The sequence below is a fragment of the Pezoporus flaviventris genome, unplaced genomic scaffold (genome assembly GCF_033815535.1).
Source record: "Pezoporus flaviventris isolate CSIRO_AGI_PZ_B2104156 unplaced genomic scaffold, CSIRO_AGI_Pfla_v1 ptg000066l, whole genome shotgun sequence".
NCBI lineage: Eukaryota > Metazoa > Chordata > Aves > Psittaciformes > Psittacidae > Pezoporus > Pezoporus flaviventris.
Window position 1 is genome coordinate 4,878,890 of NW_026892614.1, and position 21,192 is coordinate 4,900,081.

The 21,192-nt window shown below is 40.0% G+C and overlaps 2 protein-coding genes across 6 annotated transcripts in view; both read left to right on the plus strand.

Annotated features, from left to right (window-relative positions):
* The window catches only part of HEATR5B (HEAT repeat containing 5B), a 51,324-nt gene extending 39,760 nt beyond the window's left edge, over positions 1-11,564 (plus strand). The window contains exons 32-36 of the mRNA XM_061471050.1: positions 982-1,251; positions 3,660-3,884; positions 6,299-6,450; positions 9,428-9,641; positions 10,579-11,564. Of these exons, the coding sequence (XP_061327034.1) occupies positions 982-1,251; positions 3,660-3,884; positions 6,299-6,450; positions 9,428-9,641; positions 10,579-10,883 (1,166 nt within the window). The 3' untranslated portion in view covers positions 10,884-11,564. The remainder of the gene's footprint in view (positions 1-981; positions 1,252-3,659; positions 3,885-6,298; positions 6,451-9,427; positions 9,642-10,578) is intronic.
* Positions 11,565-14,468: 2,904 nt separating this feature from the next.
* Positions 14,469-21,192, plus strand: part of STRN (striatin) — a 62,703-nt gene continuing 55,979 nt past the window's right edge. For 2 of the 5 annotated variants that reach the window (XM_061471067.1, XM_061471070.1), the window contains exon 1: positions 14,471-14,956. In XM_061471067.1, the coding sequence (XP_061327051.1) occupies positions 14,654-14,956 (303 nt within the window). In that variant the 5' untranslated portion in view covers positions 14,471-14,653. Of the gene's footprint in view, positions 14,957-21,192 lie in introns of all 5 variants that reach the window. The other 3 variants (XM_061471068.1, XM_061471071.1, XM_061471069.1) reach the window with 3 other exon arrangements.

The window sequence follows — 21,192 nt, forward strand, 5'->3', positions numbered from 1 at the left end:
TATTGTTTCCATCTCTGCCAGGTAAATAAGTTTCCAAGTGGCAACCTGACAAGTAGTTCACTGATACCTGGTTACGTGTGCCATGGGTTTTTATTACCTGAAAGAAATTACGTAAAATCCAAAGAATATTCTCTTACTAAGGCAAAATACTGTCATAGTCTGGCACAATGTACTGTTGTGGAAAAAACCCCAACTGTTAGCTTTTGCCTGTTTTTCACATCAAAACAGAGAGAGGATTTTGCTGGAACTTGTGAAACCAGCACAGCTGAAAATACAAGCTCTGTTCCTTCATATGAATTAATGGAATTGTTTACTGTAGGCCTAGTAAGTTGCATTTTTCAAATCGGTGGATGTGATAACACCAGCAATCATTTAAATTCATAGGAGGTCCATAGGGGTAGTTCAGGCCAGCTTTGACTTACTGAATCTCTGTTGCTGTTTAATGGGAGAAGGAAAGACTGCAGCTGGCCAAGCTGCCATTCAAAAGAGACTTTTTGAACTGAATGCACTGAAATCATGAACTTGGACATAGAATCCTACAATGCTTTTCTGTTCTCTTATTTAATAATAAATTTATGCTGAAATAAGATTTTTGTCAGGGTGGAACATTTAATAGCTATTAAATTAAAAAATACTGCCATGCCTATTTATTTGGCAGTCATTGCTGTCAATTTTACAATCAGTTTTAAAAGAAGCAAAATAATTACTGCATTTTATTTTGTGTAAATATTACTAGTTGTTTTTCTAGTTCTGGTTGGATTTTTAATAAGTATTGTTGCAATCACAATACTTCTAAAGCATTTTAAACCCCTTTAAGTCAGTCTAACGAAACATTTAGTTTGACATCAGTCATGTTTGCTTTGTATTACTGTGAAGCAACTCTTGATTTTTAACTTTTTTCAAAAAAAGAGTATTTCATGTTATCTTTGGTATGGGATCTTTCTTAACTGCCTGCTCAGACATTTCTTTCCTCTTTTTCAGATGAAGATGATATTGAGGAAAAAGAAAATCCTCTTGCTTTAGGAGAGGGAGGTGAGAGTGGCGGTCTTGTGCCTGGAAAATCTCTAGTCTTTGCAGCCATGGAGTTGCTGATGTTTATCCTAGTACGGCACATGCCCCATCTGAGTTCAAAAGTGTCAGATTCTCCAAGTCACGTTGCTACTAAGTCCCACCTCTCTGAGGAAAGTGCTCGTCTCGTGGCCGCCACTGTTACTATATTGTCCGACCTGCCTTCTCTGTGTTCTCCAGCAGGTAAGGTATTGTAACAAAATACGTGTGAGTGGTTAACGAAGCATAGTGAGCACATGATGCTAAAAGCAAACTGTAAATATATATATATATTTTTTTTTTACAGGATACTGTAAGGATTATCTTAATGAAAAGTATGTTTAGGTTCTAAAAGTAAATTAAGAATTCAGGCTTTTCCAGTGAGCAGCTTAAAGGAAGTATTTGATTTTAAATTTGCATGTGTGCTGCAAGTTTGCTGAGGAAATGAGCTCTATATCACTATGATTTTATTATTTCTTTTTCCCCTTCCTCTTTCACAATTTTGAAACCTTTTGGCCAATTTTAATTTTTATTTAATGTAGTTGAATAAAATACACTTTTAGTAGTATAAAAGAGCATAGATATCTTGGAGGTAATTAAATTCCTGAGAAGTTCATGAAAAGCAGCAGCTGGATGAAAAGAGAATCCTACTGAGGAAAACCAGCACGATTCAGCTGTGGTACACTTGGTTTTGCAGCCGTTGGCTGTCAGTCATCTGAAATGTGACTCTAAACTAAATGGACTTTTGCCTGGAGACTGCCACAAAGGGTATGTGTGAACTAGGGTAATTGCACTGAGTGGAGTTCAGTGGTAAAGGACAAAACTGCATGGGAAGCTGTGCTCTTTGAGTTTTGCTTTTCAGAAGACAAATTGCATAAGATTTGTCTTGTGGATCTCTGGGAAGTTTCACACACTAATCTGGATAAAGCATCTAGGTTGGTCTCTTAATAACATGCAGGTTGATCTCTTTCTACGATTTAATGAGATAAAAGATAAGTGACATTTGGACAAAATCATGCTCAGAACACAACATGGACTGTCTGCAAACAATTTGTGTCTACAGTTCCTCTTAAAAAAAGAAAAAAAAAAAGCAGGTTTTGAGCTGATTTGGATCCTGCACTGGTTTTATTTGATTCCTGTTTCCTTTTCCTTTCCTGCTCTGCTCCGCTCTTTGGGGGGAGGGGGGTGGAGTGTGTGGTGAGAAGGAAGAAGGGTAAAAAGACTAACTTTTGTGTTGAGTGGAGACATGACTCCCAGCATTTGGCAAGTGGCCAGTGAAAGTAGCTCAGAAACTACTGTCAGTCTAGAGAGACTGTTGAGTTGTTGGTCGGTTGGGTTTCTTTCCTCTTATCCAGAGGAGCTGATGTGAACAGGGGATAATACATGCACAAACATTTGTCAGTTGAGCCTTTGGATGTAAGGGAAACTGACAAAGAGAATTCATCACTTTCTGTGATAGGGTTGTTTTTTTTTTATTATTATTTCTTCCTCTTTGTTTAAAATATGAGCATCTTGTAGTCTCCATTGGACAAGATCATGGGCAATCTGATCTGCTGCGAGAGAGCGTTGGACTAGATGACCTCTGGCAGTCCTTCCAGTCATAATTACTGTTTAGTGTATTTATTGTCACAACATTCCCCGAAGTAGGAAAATGGTGGGATTTGTGCTTCCACAGGTGTGGGAAAATGAGGTGTCGAAAAGATATGGAAAAAGACTTGACTGTCTGAAGTGACAGTAGATTGATACTACATGCCTAAACGCAGTAACACCTGTCTTCAGTCATACAGGGGCTTAAAGTCTACATCTGTTATTGAAACTCTTTCTATAAGGTTCACATGTGTCTAAAGTGAGGTTATGTGTTACTTGACCAGTATTTCTTGAGTATGCCTAACTCGCATCTGCAGAACTGCCTGCACAAAATGTATGGATAGGTGTTGATTTCTTCAGAAAAGCAGTAGGTTGGAGGATAATTTTATCTCCTTTATAGAGCCAGATGGCTACAGCTTTTGCACAGGATGTAAGACACCCAGAGAAGAAAAGGCTCCATGGAGACCTTATGGGAAGCAGCCTTCTGGTACCTAAAAGGAGCCTACAAGAAATACAGAGAGGGACTTTTTACAGTCCCTCTCCATATCTGTCTAGCAATAGGACAAGGGGTAGTGGCTTTAAACTGAAAGAGGACAGATGTAGATTAAATATTAGGAAGAAATTCTTTACTGGAAGAAGTTCTTTGCTGTGGGGGTGGTGAGGCACTGGCACAGGTTGCCCAAAGAAGCTGTGGATGCCCCATGCCTGGCAGTGTTCAAGGCCAGGTTGGATGGGGCTTTGAGCAACCTGGTCTAATGTCCTTGCCTGTGGCAGAGAGGTTGGAACGGGATGATCTTTAAGGCCCTTTCCAACCCAAACCAGTCTGTGATTCTGTATCTTCCTTTGCTTCTGGGGCTTGTAGTATGCATCAGGTACCTTGGAAAGTGCTATAAATTGGTTTAGATACCTGTTTCCAGACCTTGTCTCCTAACTATATATCCATATTGGGGAAGCTAAAGAGGTTGTCTGTCACACTCATTGGAACTAACTTCAGATATTCTGTTTTGTCTTTTGTTTTGTTTCAGGATGTATGACCATCCTACCCACTATCCTATTTCTGATTACAAGAGTGTTGAAAGAAACAGCAGTAAAATCAGCAGATAATCAGGTCCCACCTCCAGTCAGTGCAGCCCTTCAAGGGATAAAAACTATTGTTACTCTTCCAACAGTCAAGACTGATGAAACTCAGAAACAATGGACAGGTCTTATCCGCAGCACTCTGGCATCTATCTTGGAATACTCTCAACCTGGTAAGTGGTTTCCCAGTGCAGGAGAGTTAAAGAGAACTGGATTTTGCTGTGATGAAAAGGCAGCTACTGTATCTGCCTATAATTTAATAGTCTTCATGTCTGAAGGTTGGGTGATGCATTAAAAAGTGGTGATGAATTGCTTATAAAATTGAAATGGGAGAAAGACCTGAGTGCACAGAGCATAACTTGTTGAAGACAAGCACAGTACTGCCGTTCAGATAATACAGTTACATCTCATGAGTTCACACTCATGTTTTGTCCTTGTTGATCTATTTTCTTTGACAGTGTTGATCCTTTCCTGTTAGAAATCTTGCCTTTTGCAGCTCATCCTGCAGCCTGATCCTTTCCTTAGGGTATTTTTATGTAACAGTTCAGGCTTTTCCATTTTGAATCCCATTATGATGTGATTATTTCTTGCTTTAGATTTTCTTCAGCCTGACCTTACTAATCTTCATAGTTTTAGGTAGTAACTTTTTTCTGGAACTTGGAAATCTTCCTTCTGATACTGGTTGGTCTTTCTGAAATCCACTGAATGTCTTGCAAGTAAAATCTAAAGGAGTTCCAAGCTGAATTCACTTCACTTCTGGGACTGTGCCTCTATTTCTGTGATGATTGGCAAGTCTAGACAAGTTGGCAAGGCTTGAGCAAACCATCATTTCCACCCCTCCTTTCCTCTTTCCACAGAATACCTGCTAGCTTAAAGGAAAGGAGATTGTAGTTGCCAAAACAGTGTTTGTAGGGGAACTGATCTCTGTTGAACTGTAATTGTTCAGTACTGTACATGGACTTGACACCTTGAATTAAGCCTCAGGAAAAACAGCAATCAGTGTATCTTTTAAGTGTTTGTTGACAAGATTCATATGGTCTTAATGAGAGAGACTGAGTATTGAAGTGAATGAATGTGAAGACAGCGAAGGATAATTGTGGCAAGGTTCATACTGAAGCAGAATATTCACAATACTGTTACAACCTTTCAGTGGTGAGAAAAAAATCCTACCCCTGCCAAAAAAATCTGTTACCCACCAGCAGGATGTCTACTGTGTCTCTTCAGAGAACTGCAGACTACTTCTCTTGGTTCACATTCATGCTTTGCCTTGCCCTTCAAAAAGCAAAAGAGATGTACAGTCTCAGCTGCATAGTTAGCAAAAGAGAGACACAACAATTTGTCATTTGCATAATGGTAGTTCAGCCAAAAAACATCCCATTACATCCCTAAGGAGCCCTTTATAGAGACTGAAGAGAGACTTGAATGGAGTTACTCATGTGAGAGAGAGGGAGCAAGTAGGTAATTGCAAATGATCCTGAAAATGTCTGCAGGGGAAGGATCAGTAGATTTGTGTTAACCAAATCAAACTTCTAATGTGATTTGTCACATCAGCTCTTGTCTTCCAGCCTTTTGTTTCAATACAGATTTCCCAGTCCCTCTTTCCAGAAACATTACTGGCTTGAGGTGTTTTTTCAGAATTCAGAAATCTTTCTCAGTTCCTTGCAAAAGTATGTTTTCCTCTTCCTTTCTAAATTTCTGTGGAGTGGTACATAAGAATCTATGCAAGGTCTGCTGCATATGGTTTTGTCTTGTAATTCAATATAATTTAAACAAATTTAAAATTTAAAAAATAATTTTGAAAGTCACTTAAAATGCTTGAAGTTTTTTGAAGTGAGGCTTTACATCATGGCTAAGCCAACTGAGTGACCAGCTGACATGTGGAAGGGGCAGTCATGCTAGTTTTCTTTTTGCTGACTATATATCTGTAACCAATCTGGCCAACAAAACCAGAAAAACAGTACTTTATATGTATATAATAATAATATTTTTCTTCTTGTTGATGTAAATTCGTGAATGAGGTTGGTGAAGACAGAGCTTGTGCAAGGAGAAAAAACGTACAATAGCAAATCTTCCTTGTTTGAAAAGCAGGGAAGGGTTAAAATAGGACTGTCCTTACTCCTTACTGGTAACGGACGACTGTCAGGTCAGCTAGTCCCTTATGTGAAACCTCATATTAATTAAAAGTTGTTGCCATGATAGGTATTTGTTTCTTACTGTGCTGTATCAGCTGAAAATAATAAAAAAATAATGGGGAAAGGATCTAAGACAGACATTTTGCCTCTCTTGTTTACATATTGAAAACAAAAAAATATGACTTGCTTAGAGAAAGTGTGGGTGATGTTTTTTCCTTGATATTCAAGTTACAGAAAGTTTGAATTTATTAAAACAGCTGTTAAGAGTTGCTCAGCTTTTTGTCAGTCAATATTATAATAATAAAGTGATTCTGTAATAAGTAGATGCATATTTGTATGCAGTTGCAAATATTTTCATGTACATTTATTTCCTCTTTGCATGTTTCTGTGTTCACTAGCTTTTAAATAATTTTAAATCCTTTTGCGGGTAAGCTAACAGTGTGTTTCTTTTTCAGAAGCCTCTAAGCCTGTTCTTGATGAAGTAAGCATACTTACAGCTATCACTCTCTTCCTTTGGTCAGCAAGCACTGAAATAATTGGAGTGCAGTGTTTACAAAATGGATGTATGAACAGATTTAAAAGTGCATTAAATTCCTGTGATCCTTGGGTAAGATCATGTTATAGGAATGTGAATGATACATAGTTGAGAAAAACTAATTGTGATAAATCTGCGTATTTCCTGAATGCTTTGTGATGCGTTTACTTCAGAGACAGATACTGCTTGTCAAAATAAGTAGAATTTTCAACTAGTGCATCATAGAAAATCTTTAGTGAGCAAAACAACCCAACTAAGTGCTTCTAGATAATGTGTGTTCATGGCCTTGTGCCAGGTTCTTGACTTGCAGCTTTTCAGAGGGAAAAAGATCTTTGATATATGAATTTTAGCAAACGAAAAGGTTAGTTACCAGCGTGGTGACATTTCTACGTTAATGCTGATCTCTTACAGTGCAAAGTAAACCACTTTTTCTGTAGATAAAATTACAGCCCACAAATTTTACATTTGTTTGTGCAAACCTGTGCTTATTTTACACGTTCACAAAAAACCCCTCAGTTTGAATGCAAAAATGTGATTTTGTGGTCGTCATCAGAGCATCTACAGATTGTGAATCATCTGTCTTCTGATTTCACTTCTGTCTTTTGGTTTGTCTTTATGAATTATCTTCTAAACTGTTTTCTCACTAAAGACGGAAACTAAGTAGCTGTAGACTGATGTTGTTCAAGCAGGCTAATGCACGGTATAGTTAACTCTTCCAGCCATGTACACGTCAGTTTGTTTGAGTGGTTATACAGATCTGCAGGTGTGACCTAAAGAGAAAAATCCATAGGGTTTCCGCAAGTGAGTGCTGCAGAGATTCCTGAGAAGAAAAACACGCAAAAAATGCTGATGTGTTTAGTGTTACTGTGAGGCATGTAAAATCCTGTTTAGGCTGATAATTATTCTTTGCAGCACGGTTGCTGTTTCCTGATGTGAATGTGAAACTTGGTTGGTTCCATAGCCTGACTTGGGGTGGAAAGCTACTTAAAATTCTAGTGTGTACATGGAAATGTCAATTGTATTAAGCAGAAGCTTTTTATGTCATACTTGCAGCTCTGTATAAATGCATGAACAGTGAGAGAGGTACATTTTTGCCCACCACCCTGTTGGAAAGCTGTCAATGAGCTGAAACTTCCCACTTTTCTGTAATTCAGAGAGAGTGCTTTGACAGCAGCCAGATTTTGTCCTCTCTTTGCTGATGTGCAAAACACACACCCTGTAATACTTGGGGTGTGTATGTGTGTTCCAGTTTTTTTTTAAATATAAACCACTCATTGTTGCAGTCAGTAACTAGACAACTGTTTGTAATAAAAGCATTACACTGTTTGTACTAAAAGCATTGAACTGATTATGGGGAAAAACTCTTCTAAAGAAAGACCGCTGCCTCATAAGGAATACAGGAATGTGGTTTTTTTTAAACCATTACCAACTGCAAAAGTCTGAAAGGTCAGGTATCATGTATGGTAATAACCAGAAGGCTGGTAAGCTCAACTTCATGTTCTCCCACAAGGGAACTTGGTTGAGAGACCCTTGTCTCTTGATGCTGATGCGCAAGTTTTACATGAGAGTGTTCCTTACACACTTTGAAGAGGCTCTGATTTTACCTCACAGGAGTTTTTGTAGGCTTCTGTAAATGCCAAAGTTTTATATTATATAGATGGGATAAAAGAAGCTTGGATGAAGTTTTGCCATCAGGTGCAGCTGTAAAACTTTTATTTGAATTATGCATGCATGTAAGAAGGGAGACTTTTCCTCCTTATTTCAAAGGCTAATCTTAGTATCTAATAAGGAATAAAGTTTAAAGAATGTAGACAGAAAGGGAAGGGAATTGAATGGAGTGATATTGGGGGAGAGAGAGTAATAATAATTCTTTGAAACAGTTCAAAGATGATGCTGAGCAAGGCATTAGAAGAAAATGTTCTGTGGAGCTCTTAGTATACACATGGTATTAGAAGTGTTACTACTTCAGGCCTTAAAAATCGAATTGCATAGAAAACTTGCTGCCATATAGGAGTGAATTAACAGTAACCTGAGCTGCGTATCATCTGTTTTCTTACCATTAATTTTTATTAGCTATCATTTTTATTCAGTATTTTTATTTATAGATCTATATTTCCAGTCACCCCCAGATCGTCCTCACAGATCATTGTGCTCACTAACAGTTCCTCTAGAATGTTTCTGTTCAGCATGTGCTTAATAACACCAGTTAATGGGCCTGCAGTGCAGTTTGAAAGCACGTGGAATATTTTATCCTCGTATTTGTTGTGGGGATTTACATTTCCAAAAGAGTTATTTGTGTGGGATTTTGGAGGGAGATCGAAATAAAATTTGTAAGTTCATCTAAACAAGATCACCATTTTCCCAAATGTTGACTTTATAAACCACGCTTTCCAGATAAGAGAGAGAGGAGGAGAAAAGAGAATAGAAGGAAGACAAGGAGAGGGTTCTGTGATCTGTCTTACAGTATGGCTACATGTATACTCTTATGGTACTGTCAGCACAAGATGGAGACCTAGAAGGATGGATAAGCCTGCCACTTCTGGCTACAGCCTTAGAGTGATGTTAGTGTAATAAGATCACTTACTGTGATCTCACAGTTAGAATAATAGTCAAGTTAATTAGATCACTTTGAGCTGAGTCATTTTATGGGCTTTTTTACCCTTCTGAGACTGGAATAGTATTTCATGATTTGCAGATACGTCTATTAGTGCTTGTGGTTCTGAGACTTAAAGTTCTCTGTGGACCTGTGTGACTGACTTGCTATGACATTAACTATTCCTTTATTGTCTCTGAATTCATATTGTAACTGCTGTTTAGTACCTGCATGTTCTTTCTAACTGGCCTGCCTTTTATTGAAAACTGGGCTAATACAATTTTAGCAGATGCCTGTGTTGCTGCTTTCCTCTTACTCAGAATGTTTCCTTCCCCTTTAGTAGTAGTTGGGGTTTTTTTGGTATCGTGTATCTTGCATAGATAGGTAACAGAGCTTATTAGAATTCCAAGTTAACAAATAACTTTCAGGACAATATATTTATCTTGATTTGTTTAGGTTCAAGCCAAGTGTTATCAGCTTCTGCTTTCTGTGTTTCAACACACTAATCGTGCCCTGTCAACTCCATATATTCATTCATTGGCCCCTATCATGGTTGAGAAATTGAAAGCTGTGGAAAGAAGCCGCCCGAACAACAACCTGGAGCTGCTAGCAGTCCAGGAAGGAATTAAAGTCCTTGAAACGCTGGTAGCCCTCGGTGAAGAGCAGAATAGTAAGTATTTCTGTTTTCTAAAGAAATGTGTAATGCTAAAGCACACTGTTAGAAATCTTGCAGTTAAGAACTCGATGGCACAGTCACAAACAGAGCATGTGTATGCAACGTTCATTTCTAATTCCAGTACTAGAACTCTTGTATACATGGACTCATATAGCACAAACAGTATCGTATAGCACAAACAGTATCATATGCTGTAGCCTTTTCATTTCTGATGATTGCAGGAAAAAATCCTAAACATGAACTGCAGTAGTGAGCGATGTTTTCTTCTGTTTGGAAATGACTAGTTCACACCATTTAAATTTACCTTTTCTCACTGTTGGACTTGTCAATTTTATCATGTTGCTTCTACCAGCTCAACAAAGTTTATCTAAAAAGCCCAAGAAATTGAATTTTACTGGTCAGTGTCATTAGGTCATGCTAGCTGACTGCAGCTGTGGTGCTATTTTTTGGATTGGAATCTTCCAGAGTGGAGTGATATAGCAGATACTTTTTCATGGACACTTGCACAGTTCTCTTACGCTCACTGGGGAGGCTGATATTCTGATTCAATTGAATAATGTTTCTGTCTGCCTGAAAAGTGTTTTGAAATCCTTTAATATGATCGGCACTGTACGTCTTACAATTTCTTATCAATGATCTGCAATCAGAAGGTGCAAAGGTATCTCTGAAGAAGTGTCAGAACAAAGCAACTGTGATGAACAATAATAGAATTCTGAAGCACAATACTGGTAAGAAAGATTTGAGTGTCCAAAAGATAGGAAACCATCTAAATTTCAGGGTTGTTTTTCTATTTGATCATTTTTTTAATTACAGTGTTTCTTGTCAATTCTGAAAACAAAATTACCCTTATGAGTCTAGTAACTGAGAAAATTCATTTTTTTGTTTTCTTTAATGATACCGTTACTACATTTTTTTTTTCTTTCCCTTTTAGGAGTCCAGTTACTTGCCCTTCTGGTTCCCACTCTGATCTCCTATTTATTGAATGAAAATGCCTTTGCTTCTGCATCTACAGCATCTAAGGATCTTCATGAATTTGCACTTCAGAATCTAATGCACATTGGTCCACTTTACCCACATGCTTTCAAGACAGTAATGGGAGCTGCTCCTGAATTAAAAACACGTCTAGAAACTGCAGTCCGAGCAAGTCAGGCCAGCAAAGCAAAAGCAGCTGCTAGGCAACCACCACCTACAGTACATTCCACCCCAACAATTAAACTGAAAACTAGCTTTTTTTGAATTACTTTTATTATTTTTGGACCATTAAGTAGTCAGAAGCATTAAATTATCCCTGATGTGTTACTGCGTATCTGTCTGTAATTTTGTGTAATTTGTATGTGAAAGGCTGTCTAATAGAGCTTTGTGTAATTACTTGAAATCCATGCATTTAAAGGGAAGTGGTGTATTTGTATAGATTTTTAGGAAATTGAATGTGATCATATTTATGAATTTGTGTTATAAGTTACCCACAAGAAAACCCAACCCTATTATCTGACTAGTTCTATTTATTTTTAAAAGCTACTCCAAACCTTTGAGTGTTTTGGTTTTTTGGTTTTTGGGGTTTTTTTTGGTTTGTTTTTTTTCTTAGGTCTGGTGATTGTTATCCTACTGTTGTGCCAACACACTAACACAGTGGGGACAGAGGGAAGAGGGGAAACTGTTACAAAATACCATGCACCATGGGGAATTTCAAGTATTGAATATGCACTTTTTCCTTCTAAAAGTGAAGTAGGGAAGGGGATTGTCAGAAGTTGTAGATCATTTCAGTTTGCATGAAAAAAAAAAACAGCTGAAAATTTTCAGCCTTTCTCAAGGTGATCAAACAAGCATGCTGTCTTAATGAGTTGTCCTTATTTGTGGTGTACATTATTTCAGATTGATTTCAATGCTTGAAATTAATAAAGGATGCAAAGAATCTAATCCCCTATCTCTTCTAAGACAAATTTTACAAAATGCATTGGAAATTGAGTTTATAAAGAGAACTTCCTGCAAACTGCATTTTTGTAGGTGTAGGGCACCTCAAAGGGTGCTGTGTGTTGGCACTCTTCCTGTTCTGCCAGACAGGGGTTGAATATGGTGATGCAGTGCTTTGCCCTTGGTCCAATCTCTTAGGTATTTAACGTTCCTGCAAGATTTTAGTCTCTGTGGATATATCTCATCTGTACTCCTCTATAAAGTTTGCAGGGCCAAATTACTTCAGCACTTTGCACCTGTACTGACTAAGGGAACAGCAGCAAGCATTCTTTTTTTTTTCCTTCTCTTATGAAGCTTTTCTTACTTGAAAAGCACGTGGCTTCCCCTCATGTCTGGGTGAGTCTGATCGGCAGATTTTGGAGCTTAGAGCTCAAGGGCTGTGCTAACCTTCCAGCGCAGAGTCAGTGACTCCCAATGTCTGTCTGCTGCCAGACCTCACCTGTCCTATTGGCAGAAGTGCAGAACCGTGTCTTTTCTTGTGTATACAAGACTGACTTACATGATTTTTTTGACACTGCTCTTGAATTTATGGGCTTCAATAGGGATCCTTCTGTACATTTTGCTTTATAGAGAGAAGCCATGTAACTAGAAGCCTTGGCTAGGCCTGTTGAGTTTCATTTCTGATGTTTTTCTTAATACTTGTAAATTCCACGTGTTACAAGACTTCTACATCAACCAAAATGTAACAAAGGCTAGTAAAGAGAATCAAATATGATTAATAGTTGACTGAAGTACCTGTAGATCAATATTTTTGCAAAGTCATTTTCATCTAGTCTCTTTTCCTGTAAGACCTTATATAAACCTTTGAGTATCTATGCAAATGGAGGACAAGAAAATGCTCTTTTGCCCTATTGTATTTGGTGTGTGAAAAATATTTAACATAAAACCAGAAAAGTTTTTCTTTCACAGTGAATATTTAAGTATTAAAGTGAAGACACAAGTAGTGCAAACTCTAATCCAAGTCTTGTTCTTGTAAAGAAGATACACACAGAAGTAAAACTGATATGCCGTAAATGAGGAGGAAAGTAATTTCCTCTTTATAACTTTTTTTCATCTTTGTATGAGTAGTGGGAATTAGATTGATTACAATTTATCTTTTTCTAATAAATGTTTCCAGCATTACAAAGCTATATTTTGTAGTTCTGAACATGTGTAACATTTGAGAGAAAGTATTCAGGAAACTCACTGCAAAATTGAACACAGAAATTTTGCAAGTAAAAGTAAGAAAATCACTGTTATAACCTGTTCTGGATTCCTTCCCCCCCCGGTAGTCTAGTCATTAATGACTAGTTTGTGAAACTTTTTCTGCATAATCAGTTTTTATTTACCTGCATTACTATCTCAGTGCTTTTACGTTTTGGTTGCGCTCTAGTTTACAAGATGTCTGAAAATTCAGTGAAGTGGAGGGGGGAAGTGCAGCAATCAAGCATAACTAAGAAGTTGGTAGAAAAGCAGAAAAAAGTTAGTGGAAGGGAAAATGGCACTAGATAGGTGTACAGGAATGGAGAAGGGAGAGGTTTTTCTTTCTATACTGTGTTACTGTATACAACATGCACGACTTTCATTTATATATAGCCTTCCCCAGTTTAGTACTCTTTTACTTTTATGCTTGCTTCTGATACTAAAGGTATTACTATGTGGTTTTACATAACATTTTGGCATCAATTGATTAAAAAACCTAAATAACTTGAAATGCCTGTAGTGTTCATTTTTGTCACCCTCTTTTTCATCTCTTGCATGGAGCTTGTTTGCTGTGTTTCCCCTTCACGTCTTTCTCCCTGCCATTTCCTTCCTTTCTGCGTGAGCCTTGTTGTTCTGCCCCAGCTCCTTTCCCAGGTCCTCCAAAGCACACTCCTCCTGTGCTTTCACTCCTGTCCCCTGCTCTGCTCTGTGATGCCCTCTTTAAGCTTCCTTCGTTGTCTCTCCCTTTTTTTTAAAGTGCCAAGAGTTCATACACCAGCCACAGCTCCAGTCTCTGCGGGCAGGGTTATGAACCAGGCAAGTACTGTTTCAGAACAGCCAGAAGGAAACAGGAAGCGCCGATTGAGCAAGCAGCTGGTGCTCACAGGGCACAGTGGGCAGCGCTGAGGTTTGTTTTCAGCGCTCGCAGCAGCTTCGGTGCCCGTGCACCGTCTCTGATGCACTGCTAGCACTTGTCCCTACAATAAAGCCTGCTGGTAGTGGTGTGTTTGTCTTCAGCAAGCCTCGGGTGTTAATGCGTGTGTAGCACGGAACGTGGGCCAATCTGTGTGGTTTTGTGTTTTTCGGAAGAGTAGGAGAGGGTAGTGCTGCTGGCAGCTCGTGCTCCCAGCTGAGGGCGTCGCCATCACTCTCAAAGTACTGTGTTTTCCTTTCCTTGCAGAAGAGGCAGTGTGGCAATTCCTGAAAAATGCTGTCTTGCTCTCGTTTTCAGCCGTTATGAGTATTGTCAAGAAACACCTGTAGCCTTGGGATGGATTTAGTTTTCAGCACTGTCAGAGCGAGAGCTGCTCAGGGCTGAGAGGGCAGGGCTGTCCAAACCTCGTATAACTGCTGCTAGACACCTGCCTTCTCACGTCCCCAGTGCGGGCTGCCAGTGTGCCCAAGCCATTTAAACCCAGCTCTCGGGTGCAGATTTCGATCAACCCGTGCCCAGCCGCTCTTGCCGCCTCTCTCCCCCTTCCCCGCCCACCGGGCCGGGGGCTGCGTTGCGGGTCTCTGCGGCAGGATTACACGTCATGGTGACGAGGCTCAGTCGCTATTAACGCCATTCGTCGAAATAGGGGCAGCACGGAGGAGAAAAAGGCGATTAAGAATATATTGCCGCCCTGCCTCCGCGGGGTGCCCGGTCACCCAGCGGGACTACATTTCCCAGAACACCGGGCGCGGCGGCGGGCGAATCGCTCTCTGGTTTTGTCCCCTTCGGGCCGCCGTAGCAGCCGGCGGGGGTGGCTGTCAGGCGGTGACGGCGGGCGGGACGCGCCCAGGTTGTTGCTGCTGCCGGGACGCGGCTGGGTGCGGGCGGCGGCGGGGAGCGCGGCAGACCCGGCCCGGCCATGGACGAGCAAGCGGGACCCGGGGTTTTCTTCAGCAACAACAACAATAACAATGCCTTGCTTTTGCCGCCACCGGCGGGCGGGCCAGGGCTGGAGCCGGGAGAGGCGGCGGCAGCAGCGGCTGCCGCGGCGGCAGCAGGAGCAGGAGGCGGCGCAGGGGTCTCAGCCTCCGGAGCCGCCGCACCGGTGTCGGCGTCCCGGGCTCAGTACAGCGTACCGGGCATCCTGCATTTCCTGCAGCACGAGTGGGGCCGCTTCGAGGCGGAGCGCGCAGAGTGGGAGGCGGAGCGGGCGGAGCTGCAGGTAACACTCGCGACCTCCCTCAACACCCCTCTCCCCAACCCCGGCACGGGCAGGCGCTTCCTGTTGTCCTGGCTTCCCCCTTGTCCCTTCCCCCGTGAAGGAACGGCTGCCCGGCTCCACCGGGGGCCATTTCCCTCCCTCGGAGGGCGGCCGCCCCCCGCCGCCGGGCGGAGGGGCGTGACATGGCGGCCGGCCCTGAGGGGAGCGGCAGCTTGCCGCGCGGCTCTTGTTGCCTCGCCGGAGTTTTCCGGGTGCCCCTCCAGGGCCGCCCGCATAAACTTGTCACCGGTTTCATAACCCACTGTTAAAAACTGCCTCTGGCTCCCCCCCACCCCGCCCGCGGTGCTGCCTCGGGCTCTCGGGCCCCTGGTCGGGCCTGTGGGACCGGCTGCAGCTCGTGTGGTGTTGTGGGACACGTTATGTAGTGTTTTCAGTTGAAAAGTTATGGGGTTGATACTTCCATTAATGCATTAAAGGACTGATAGGGATCTCGTGGTTAAAGAACTTGTGAACTGTTGGCCTGGAGTCATTGCTGTCAGATACTTTAGTGGTGGGCATGTTGCATTAGTAGCAGTCGATAGTGCAACCTTCGTTCCTCTTTGGCTTTGTTTACAAGAAAAATCTCTATTGTAAACCTTAACGCTGTCCACACGGCTAGCAGCCCACAGTTTGGTTCTCATTTGGCTATATTTGAGAAGGAAAAGTCTCTGCTTGTCTTCCTATTTAAGTCTCCTCTATTTGCCTCTTGCTTCCCATCATCTCTTTGCTTTATATGGCTTTCCTTGAAAGTACCATCTTTATCAAGAGAGTCTTGAGCCTGTTGAGCAATCAGACCATTTCTCTGCTTGGTTTGGTTTTGTTTTCCTAATTAGTAAGGATGTCATCTTTTTAACTGTACTTTCTATGGTAGCATCAAACGACCACTCTCAGAAGAGTGGCAGATGTAACACACTTTACTGAGCCTTCCTTTGTAAGAATTTAAAGAAAGTGGTCATGGAGCCGAGAGTAATTTTTATTTTAAAGTCAATGGTTCAATGAAAGTTTCATTAGTAACTGAATCATGTTTCTATTTGCTTCATTCAATAAATACTGTGTAGAAAGTAACTAGCTTAGCTATGTATAAGAACATCACATGTCATATATCCAGTGGAGTCTCATAAATACCTTGACATTTTTTTCATAGCTGATAAAAATATAAAAAATTGATTTGGAGGAAAAAAAAAATGTTTTACAGGGACCTAAGAAGTTCTGCTAGTGCATTAATAGTAGTAACACTTGGCATATTTATAGTGCCCTTCAACACAGGCTAGCGTGCCATTTCTCCTCCCATAAGTATGCCTCAAAAGCTTGGTAAGTGTCATGGATGAGACAGGAAAGAAGCTGAGTATTTAAAGTATTTGCTGAAGTCACGTGTTATCAGTGGCAGAACTGGGAATATAACCTGATTACAAATTGTTTGCTTGAATGCCTTTGACTCTTGCCAGAGCATCTCAGTAAAGTTATAATTAGCTGTGGCTGGCATTGCCATGAGCTGTAACAGCATTTATCTGCTGTGGAGGCATGTTTGGAAAGGTGCAAAATTCTTGGCTGTCTCTATAGACATCAGGCATTAAGGTCTGCTGTGACCATTTGCAGTTGAATGTTCTTAGGTCTATGTGAGAGGTTTGTGTTAGGGGTTTGGCAACTGCAGGATGGCTTTTAGAAATTGTACGTGTACAGCTGAAGGTTGAGCAGCGTTAATTAAAAACCAGTTCCGTGCTCCTTCTGAAGCCTCTTGTTGGCCTGCATGTTTGGAAACATTTAACAGAATAATGGAAATTTGAGGTCTGGCCATTTCTCTCTCCTGAGATAAAGATGCAGTGCTTCTGATTATACTTTAGTATAATCTTCTATCCAAGGTTTCTACCCAGCATAAATTTCAGTGTTAGGTTATCCACTTTACTGGGAGGCTATGTGGCAGAGGACTACTTTGTGTGATCATTTTAGTATGCCAGAGATTTTTTTTTGTTTTTTTTTGCAATTCATCTTGTTTCTAAAAGGTAGACTTTTTTTTTTGTCTGCAGTTTCTTACCTGCCATGATCTTTAAATACTTTGGATACTTTATGCCCCAGTATTACTATGCGTGGTTTTTGCTCTGTAGTTGTTGGTTAGTTAAGCTATACCCTCTCTCCCAAACACCTTGTAATTCAGTCTTCCTGTGATTTCCCATGTTTCTTTCTTTCCCCTCTGGGCTTCTTTTTATTTTCTCTTTTTCTTTTCCTTGTAATTAATTGTATGGAACTAAATGTGATATTCAGGTTGAGTACCTTCGTTTTGTGTTATGTGATGCTTGTTCAGGTGATGCACACCCAAGTTTATAACATATGTGAGTTGGTGGGTTGGGCCGCTCACTGTGTTCTTAGTTACTGGTTAATATTGCCTTTCCAAGGTTTTTCTTCCTGTCAAGTGCCTATGTGTTCCTTTCCCTGGTAAATATTCATGTTTACTCCGATTTTTTTCTAATCACTCTTCTTAAACCTTTTGAAATTATTATTGCTGCTATTGTATGGTCTTCCTCATTCAGAGTGAAAGAGGACTCCAGTATTTACTTCTATGCAAGTATTATTAATAATCTGTGTATTTCAAATAAGAATAGATTCATATGGGATTTCCCTAGATGCTGATCTGCTAATTACATATTTCACTTGTAATGCTTGCTTTCTGTCATCTGCAGATTGAGAAATTACCTTAAGAATAAACTTTCAGGATGGTGCCTTGTGAAGTAATTCACTAGAAAAAATACTAACATTATTCATCCTTCTTTTAGTATTCACAAACTGTGTTTTATAGCATTATCATTTATTTTTGTATCTTTTCAGAAATGAGTAATTTTCCTTTTCTTATGCTCTTCTACCAGCTGCTTTGGAGGGTTGACAAGGAGGGGTTTCCTGTTCTCAAAAGAGTTTTAAACTTCAGGGTTTTTTTTTGTTCTGTATTTTTATGGACTATATTTCCAAGGCATTTCAGAGTTGTATTGGATAAGTCCATCCTAAGGTAGCAAAGATTTTGATCAAATGCATGCACAGGGCTCTGAAATTTGTATCTTTGCTGGAGGCAAGCAGGGTTTGATCTGCCTCCCATATTGGTGTCTTGCCTTAACGATACGTATTCTGACTGGTTGGGAATGATTCTCTGTTGCAGTTGTTATTTCCCTTGTAATTAACCATCTGCCACCCCTGAGAGAGAGCGATGGGGACTCTGCCCTGTGGCAGTGACCCCCGCAGTGCTGCCGATGCATGTTCTTGTCTCAGCAAGTGACAAAGCTGTTGAGCTCTGCTGCTGGATGAGCTTGGAATTCTTCTGTATGTGTGTTTATGGATTTTGTTTTGACTAGAAATTTTGTCTCTGCAAGCAATGTATATGTTGTTGTGGAAAGTTTTGCTTCTGACAAATATTTTTCTGGTAAAAATGCTGATTTGCACACTTTGGCATTTCTCTGCATTTCACAGATGTTCTAAATTGCATCAAACTACTATGCCGTATGTAACTGCATGTATAGACACCCTGTATCCTCCTAAGGAATTTTGTAGCTCTTGTCCTCTTCATTAATAAAGTTTTTATTTCTTCTAACTGGTAACTGTTTCTTTAGAATAGTAGACTACTTTGGAGTAGTGGGATCTGGTAGGATTAAATTAAAATTATTTTTCCTGGGTAAACCTTCTTTTGGAAAGATTTGCAAGGAAATCATGGAGAATGGGTGGATACAATGTGCTTGTCTTTCCACAGCTTTGTTAAAAATATTCCTTGTAAGACAGTGCCAAAAGGAAAAAAAAAACAACAACCAAACCAAACCAAAAAACCCAAACTATATAGGAAAGAGTTAATGAAATGAGATAAAATGTGGTTAAATGATAGCAAACAACTGTAAAAGGAGGGATGTGATGGAAAGAATAGATAAGCACTTGAGGCTGGTTATGGAAGTCAGATTTAGTAATGTTAGCTCTTGGTGGGGTGAGAGGGGAAAGGGTCACAGATCCTTGCTGCTGCTTTTCTGAGGCAAGAGGCAGGCATTGAAACCAGGCATGCTACATGGTAAGATCGTGTCCTTGGAGACAGACAAGTTAAAGTAATGAGGAGAAGGGGCAAATCAGACAGATGGCTGTGGCTATTTATAGTATGGTTTAGGACATTCGTTACTTGATTCAGAAATAGTTGATATTTACAGTTTGTTGACTTGCAGATAACAGTCCTCGTGTTGGATTAAGTTTCTGCTTAAAAATCATTCTGGTAGCTGGATAATCCAAAAATATTGTTCAGAGAAAACGCAATGAACGGGTAGTTGATGAAATCAGTTAGTTAGTTTGTGGAAAACTAAGTATTTGGGTTGGCCAATAGAGTAGAAGATAAAATGCAGTTTGAAGAAGGTTTGTGTAAGATTGTCAAATCTGATGATGTGGGTTGAATATCTGGATTCTCTGTGAAATATGAATTGGCAGAAGTACTGTGCGAATCTTCGATAAAATATTTTTCTCACAGGGCAGATATTACAAAGAAAACAGTGATTAATGTTAAGTTCGTCTCCACCCCAGAAGGACAATATTTTCAACTTTTCAAGTGTGTCGGGTAAATCAAAAGAAAGGTAGAAGACAGTAAGCCATGGTCACAATACTGCGGCATGTTTAGTTGGGAAGGATGATGCTAACAGGGTCTTGGTGACTGCCAGATACCCTTTGTTTAGTGAAGTTCTTTGAGCAGACTTTCTAGTTGCCAAATTCATGTGAAGCAAAAAAGAGAAGCTTCTGTACTCTTTTTTTCCTGTTTGCTTATATGCCTGTTTGCCAGCTAATCCCAATATACTCATTGATAAGCAGTCATGGCTTGTTTTATTTAAGCCGGGAGGACTAGTGGGAGTAATGTTCATTGAAGAAAGCGCTGTGTTACAGAAATTCATAGCTTCTGTAGAGAAGTAGAATGTAAAAACATACTGATGGGACTGCCTGGTTCTTTCCAGGTCTGTACCTGGTTTTTGAGGTAATTTGATTATTTTTGTTTTAATTGCATAAATGATCCAAGCATTTCTCAGTATCATATTTTCCCATTCTTCTCCAATCTGTTAAACCTGTAATTTACTTTAAATGTAATGAAAATTTGTTTTTTTAAATGGGCCTAACTCTTAAGTGCTGTAAATACTGATGTGGCATGATGGGACAGACTTTTGCAATGTTACATTGTCTCCAAGTGGTGCAAACATTTTCACAGAAAGTTATATTTTAAAAAAGAATTGGATTTTCAGATTTTCAGGATTTGCTATAGAATTGTTGAATTAAGCAAAAATGGAGTAAGTTGTTACGTTCTAGGCAGAATACTGTTTTTCAGTGTCAGGTTAGCATATGGTGAAACACCCGATGTGTCTTTACGTCTGTACGCAGTTAAAATTCAAATTGGTATCTCTGTGTCCTACTCCAACTGTAGTCCTCCTTTTTCTTCTGAAGGTCTTGGCTTGTGTCAAGTTTTATTGCACTGGGGCTAAGTAACTTTGCACTGTTTGAACAAAAAGGTGCAAATATAACTCAGCCTTTTTTGACATTTCAGTAGACACTGAAACTTTATTTACTAATTCTAGAGCAGGCTGTGTAAAATTCCCCAAGAAAGATCACATGCCTCTCCAGAGACTTTTGCTCCATCTTAATTTAGTGCTGAAAGAACTAAGGCTATACAAATGCCAAGCCTCAACTAAAATTGGTATCTGTAAGCAGTTTTCCAAGAAAATAGGTATTGGTCAGCAAACTACTTGCATATTTGGTTTCACAAGAATGCCAGGCTTTGTCAGGTCCTCCTTTCTAAGTTCCTTAGCTAGAAAGTGGCAAGAGCTGACTTAGATGTAGATGAAGAATTGTTTGTTGTTTTTTTTTAAATGCTGAGAAATGCTTAGATACTTGAAACAGCTTTTCTGAATCACTTTGGAGTGCTCAGGATCCAAGCTTTGCAGACAATGCACTAGAAATAAAAATACTCTGAACTGTGAAAATACTCTGAACTGTGAACTTTATCATATGACTGTTTCTGTATGAACCTGTAGATGGATTCTTTTCCTATTTGGAGTTTGCTGTGTAGTAACTAATATTAAATATTTTGAAAATAACTGAGTGGCAAGTTAAGACTGCAGTGCAGAAAGACTGCATTTTTTCTGCTCTTAGCCAGGAATATGTTTCCCTTTAGGGCAGGATTGCAAAAGCACTGGGGGGGGGGGGGTACG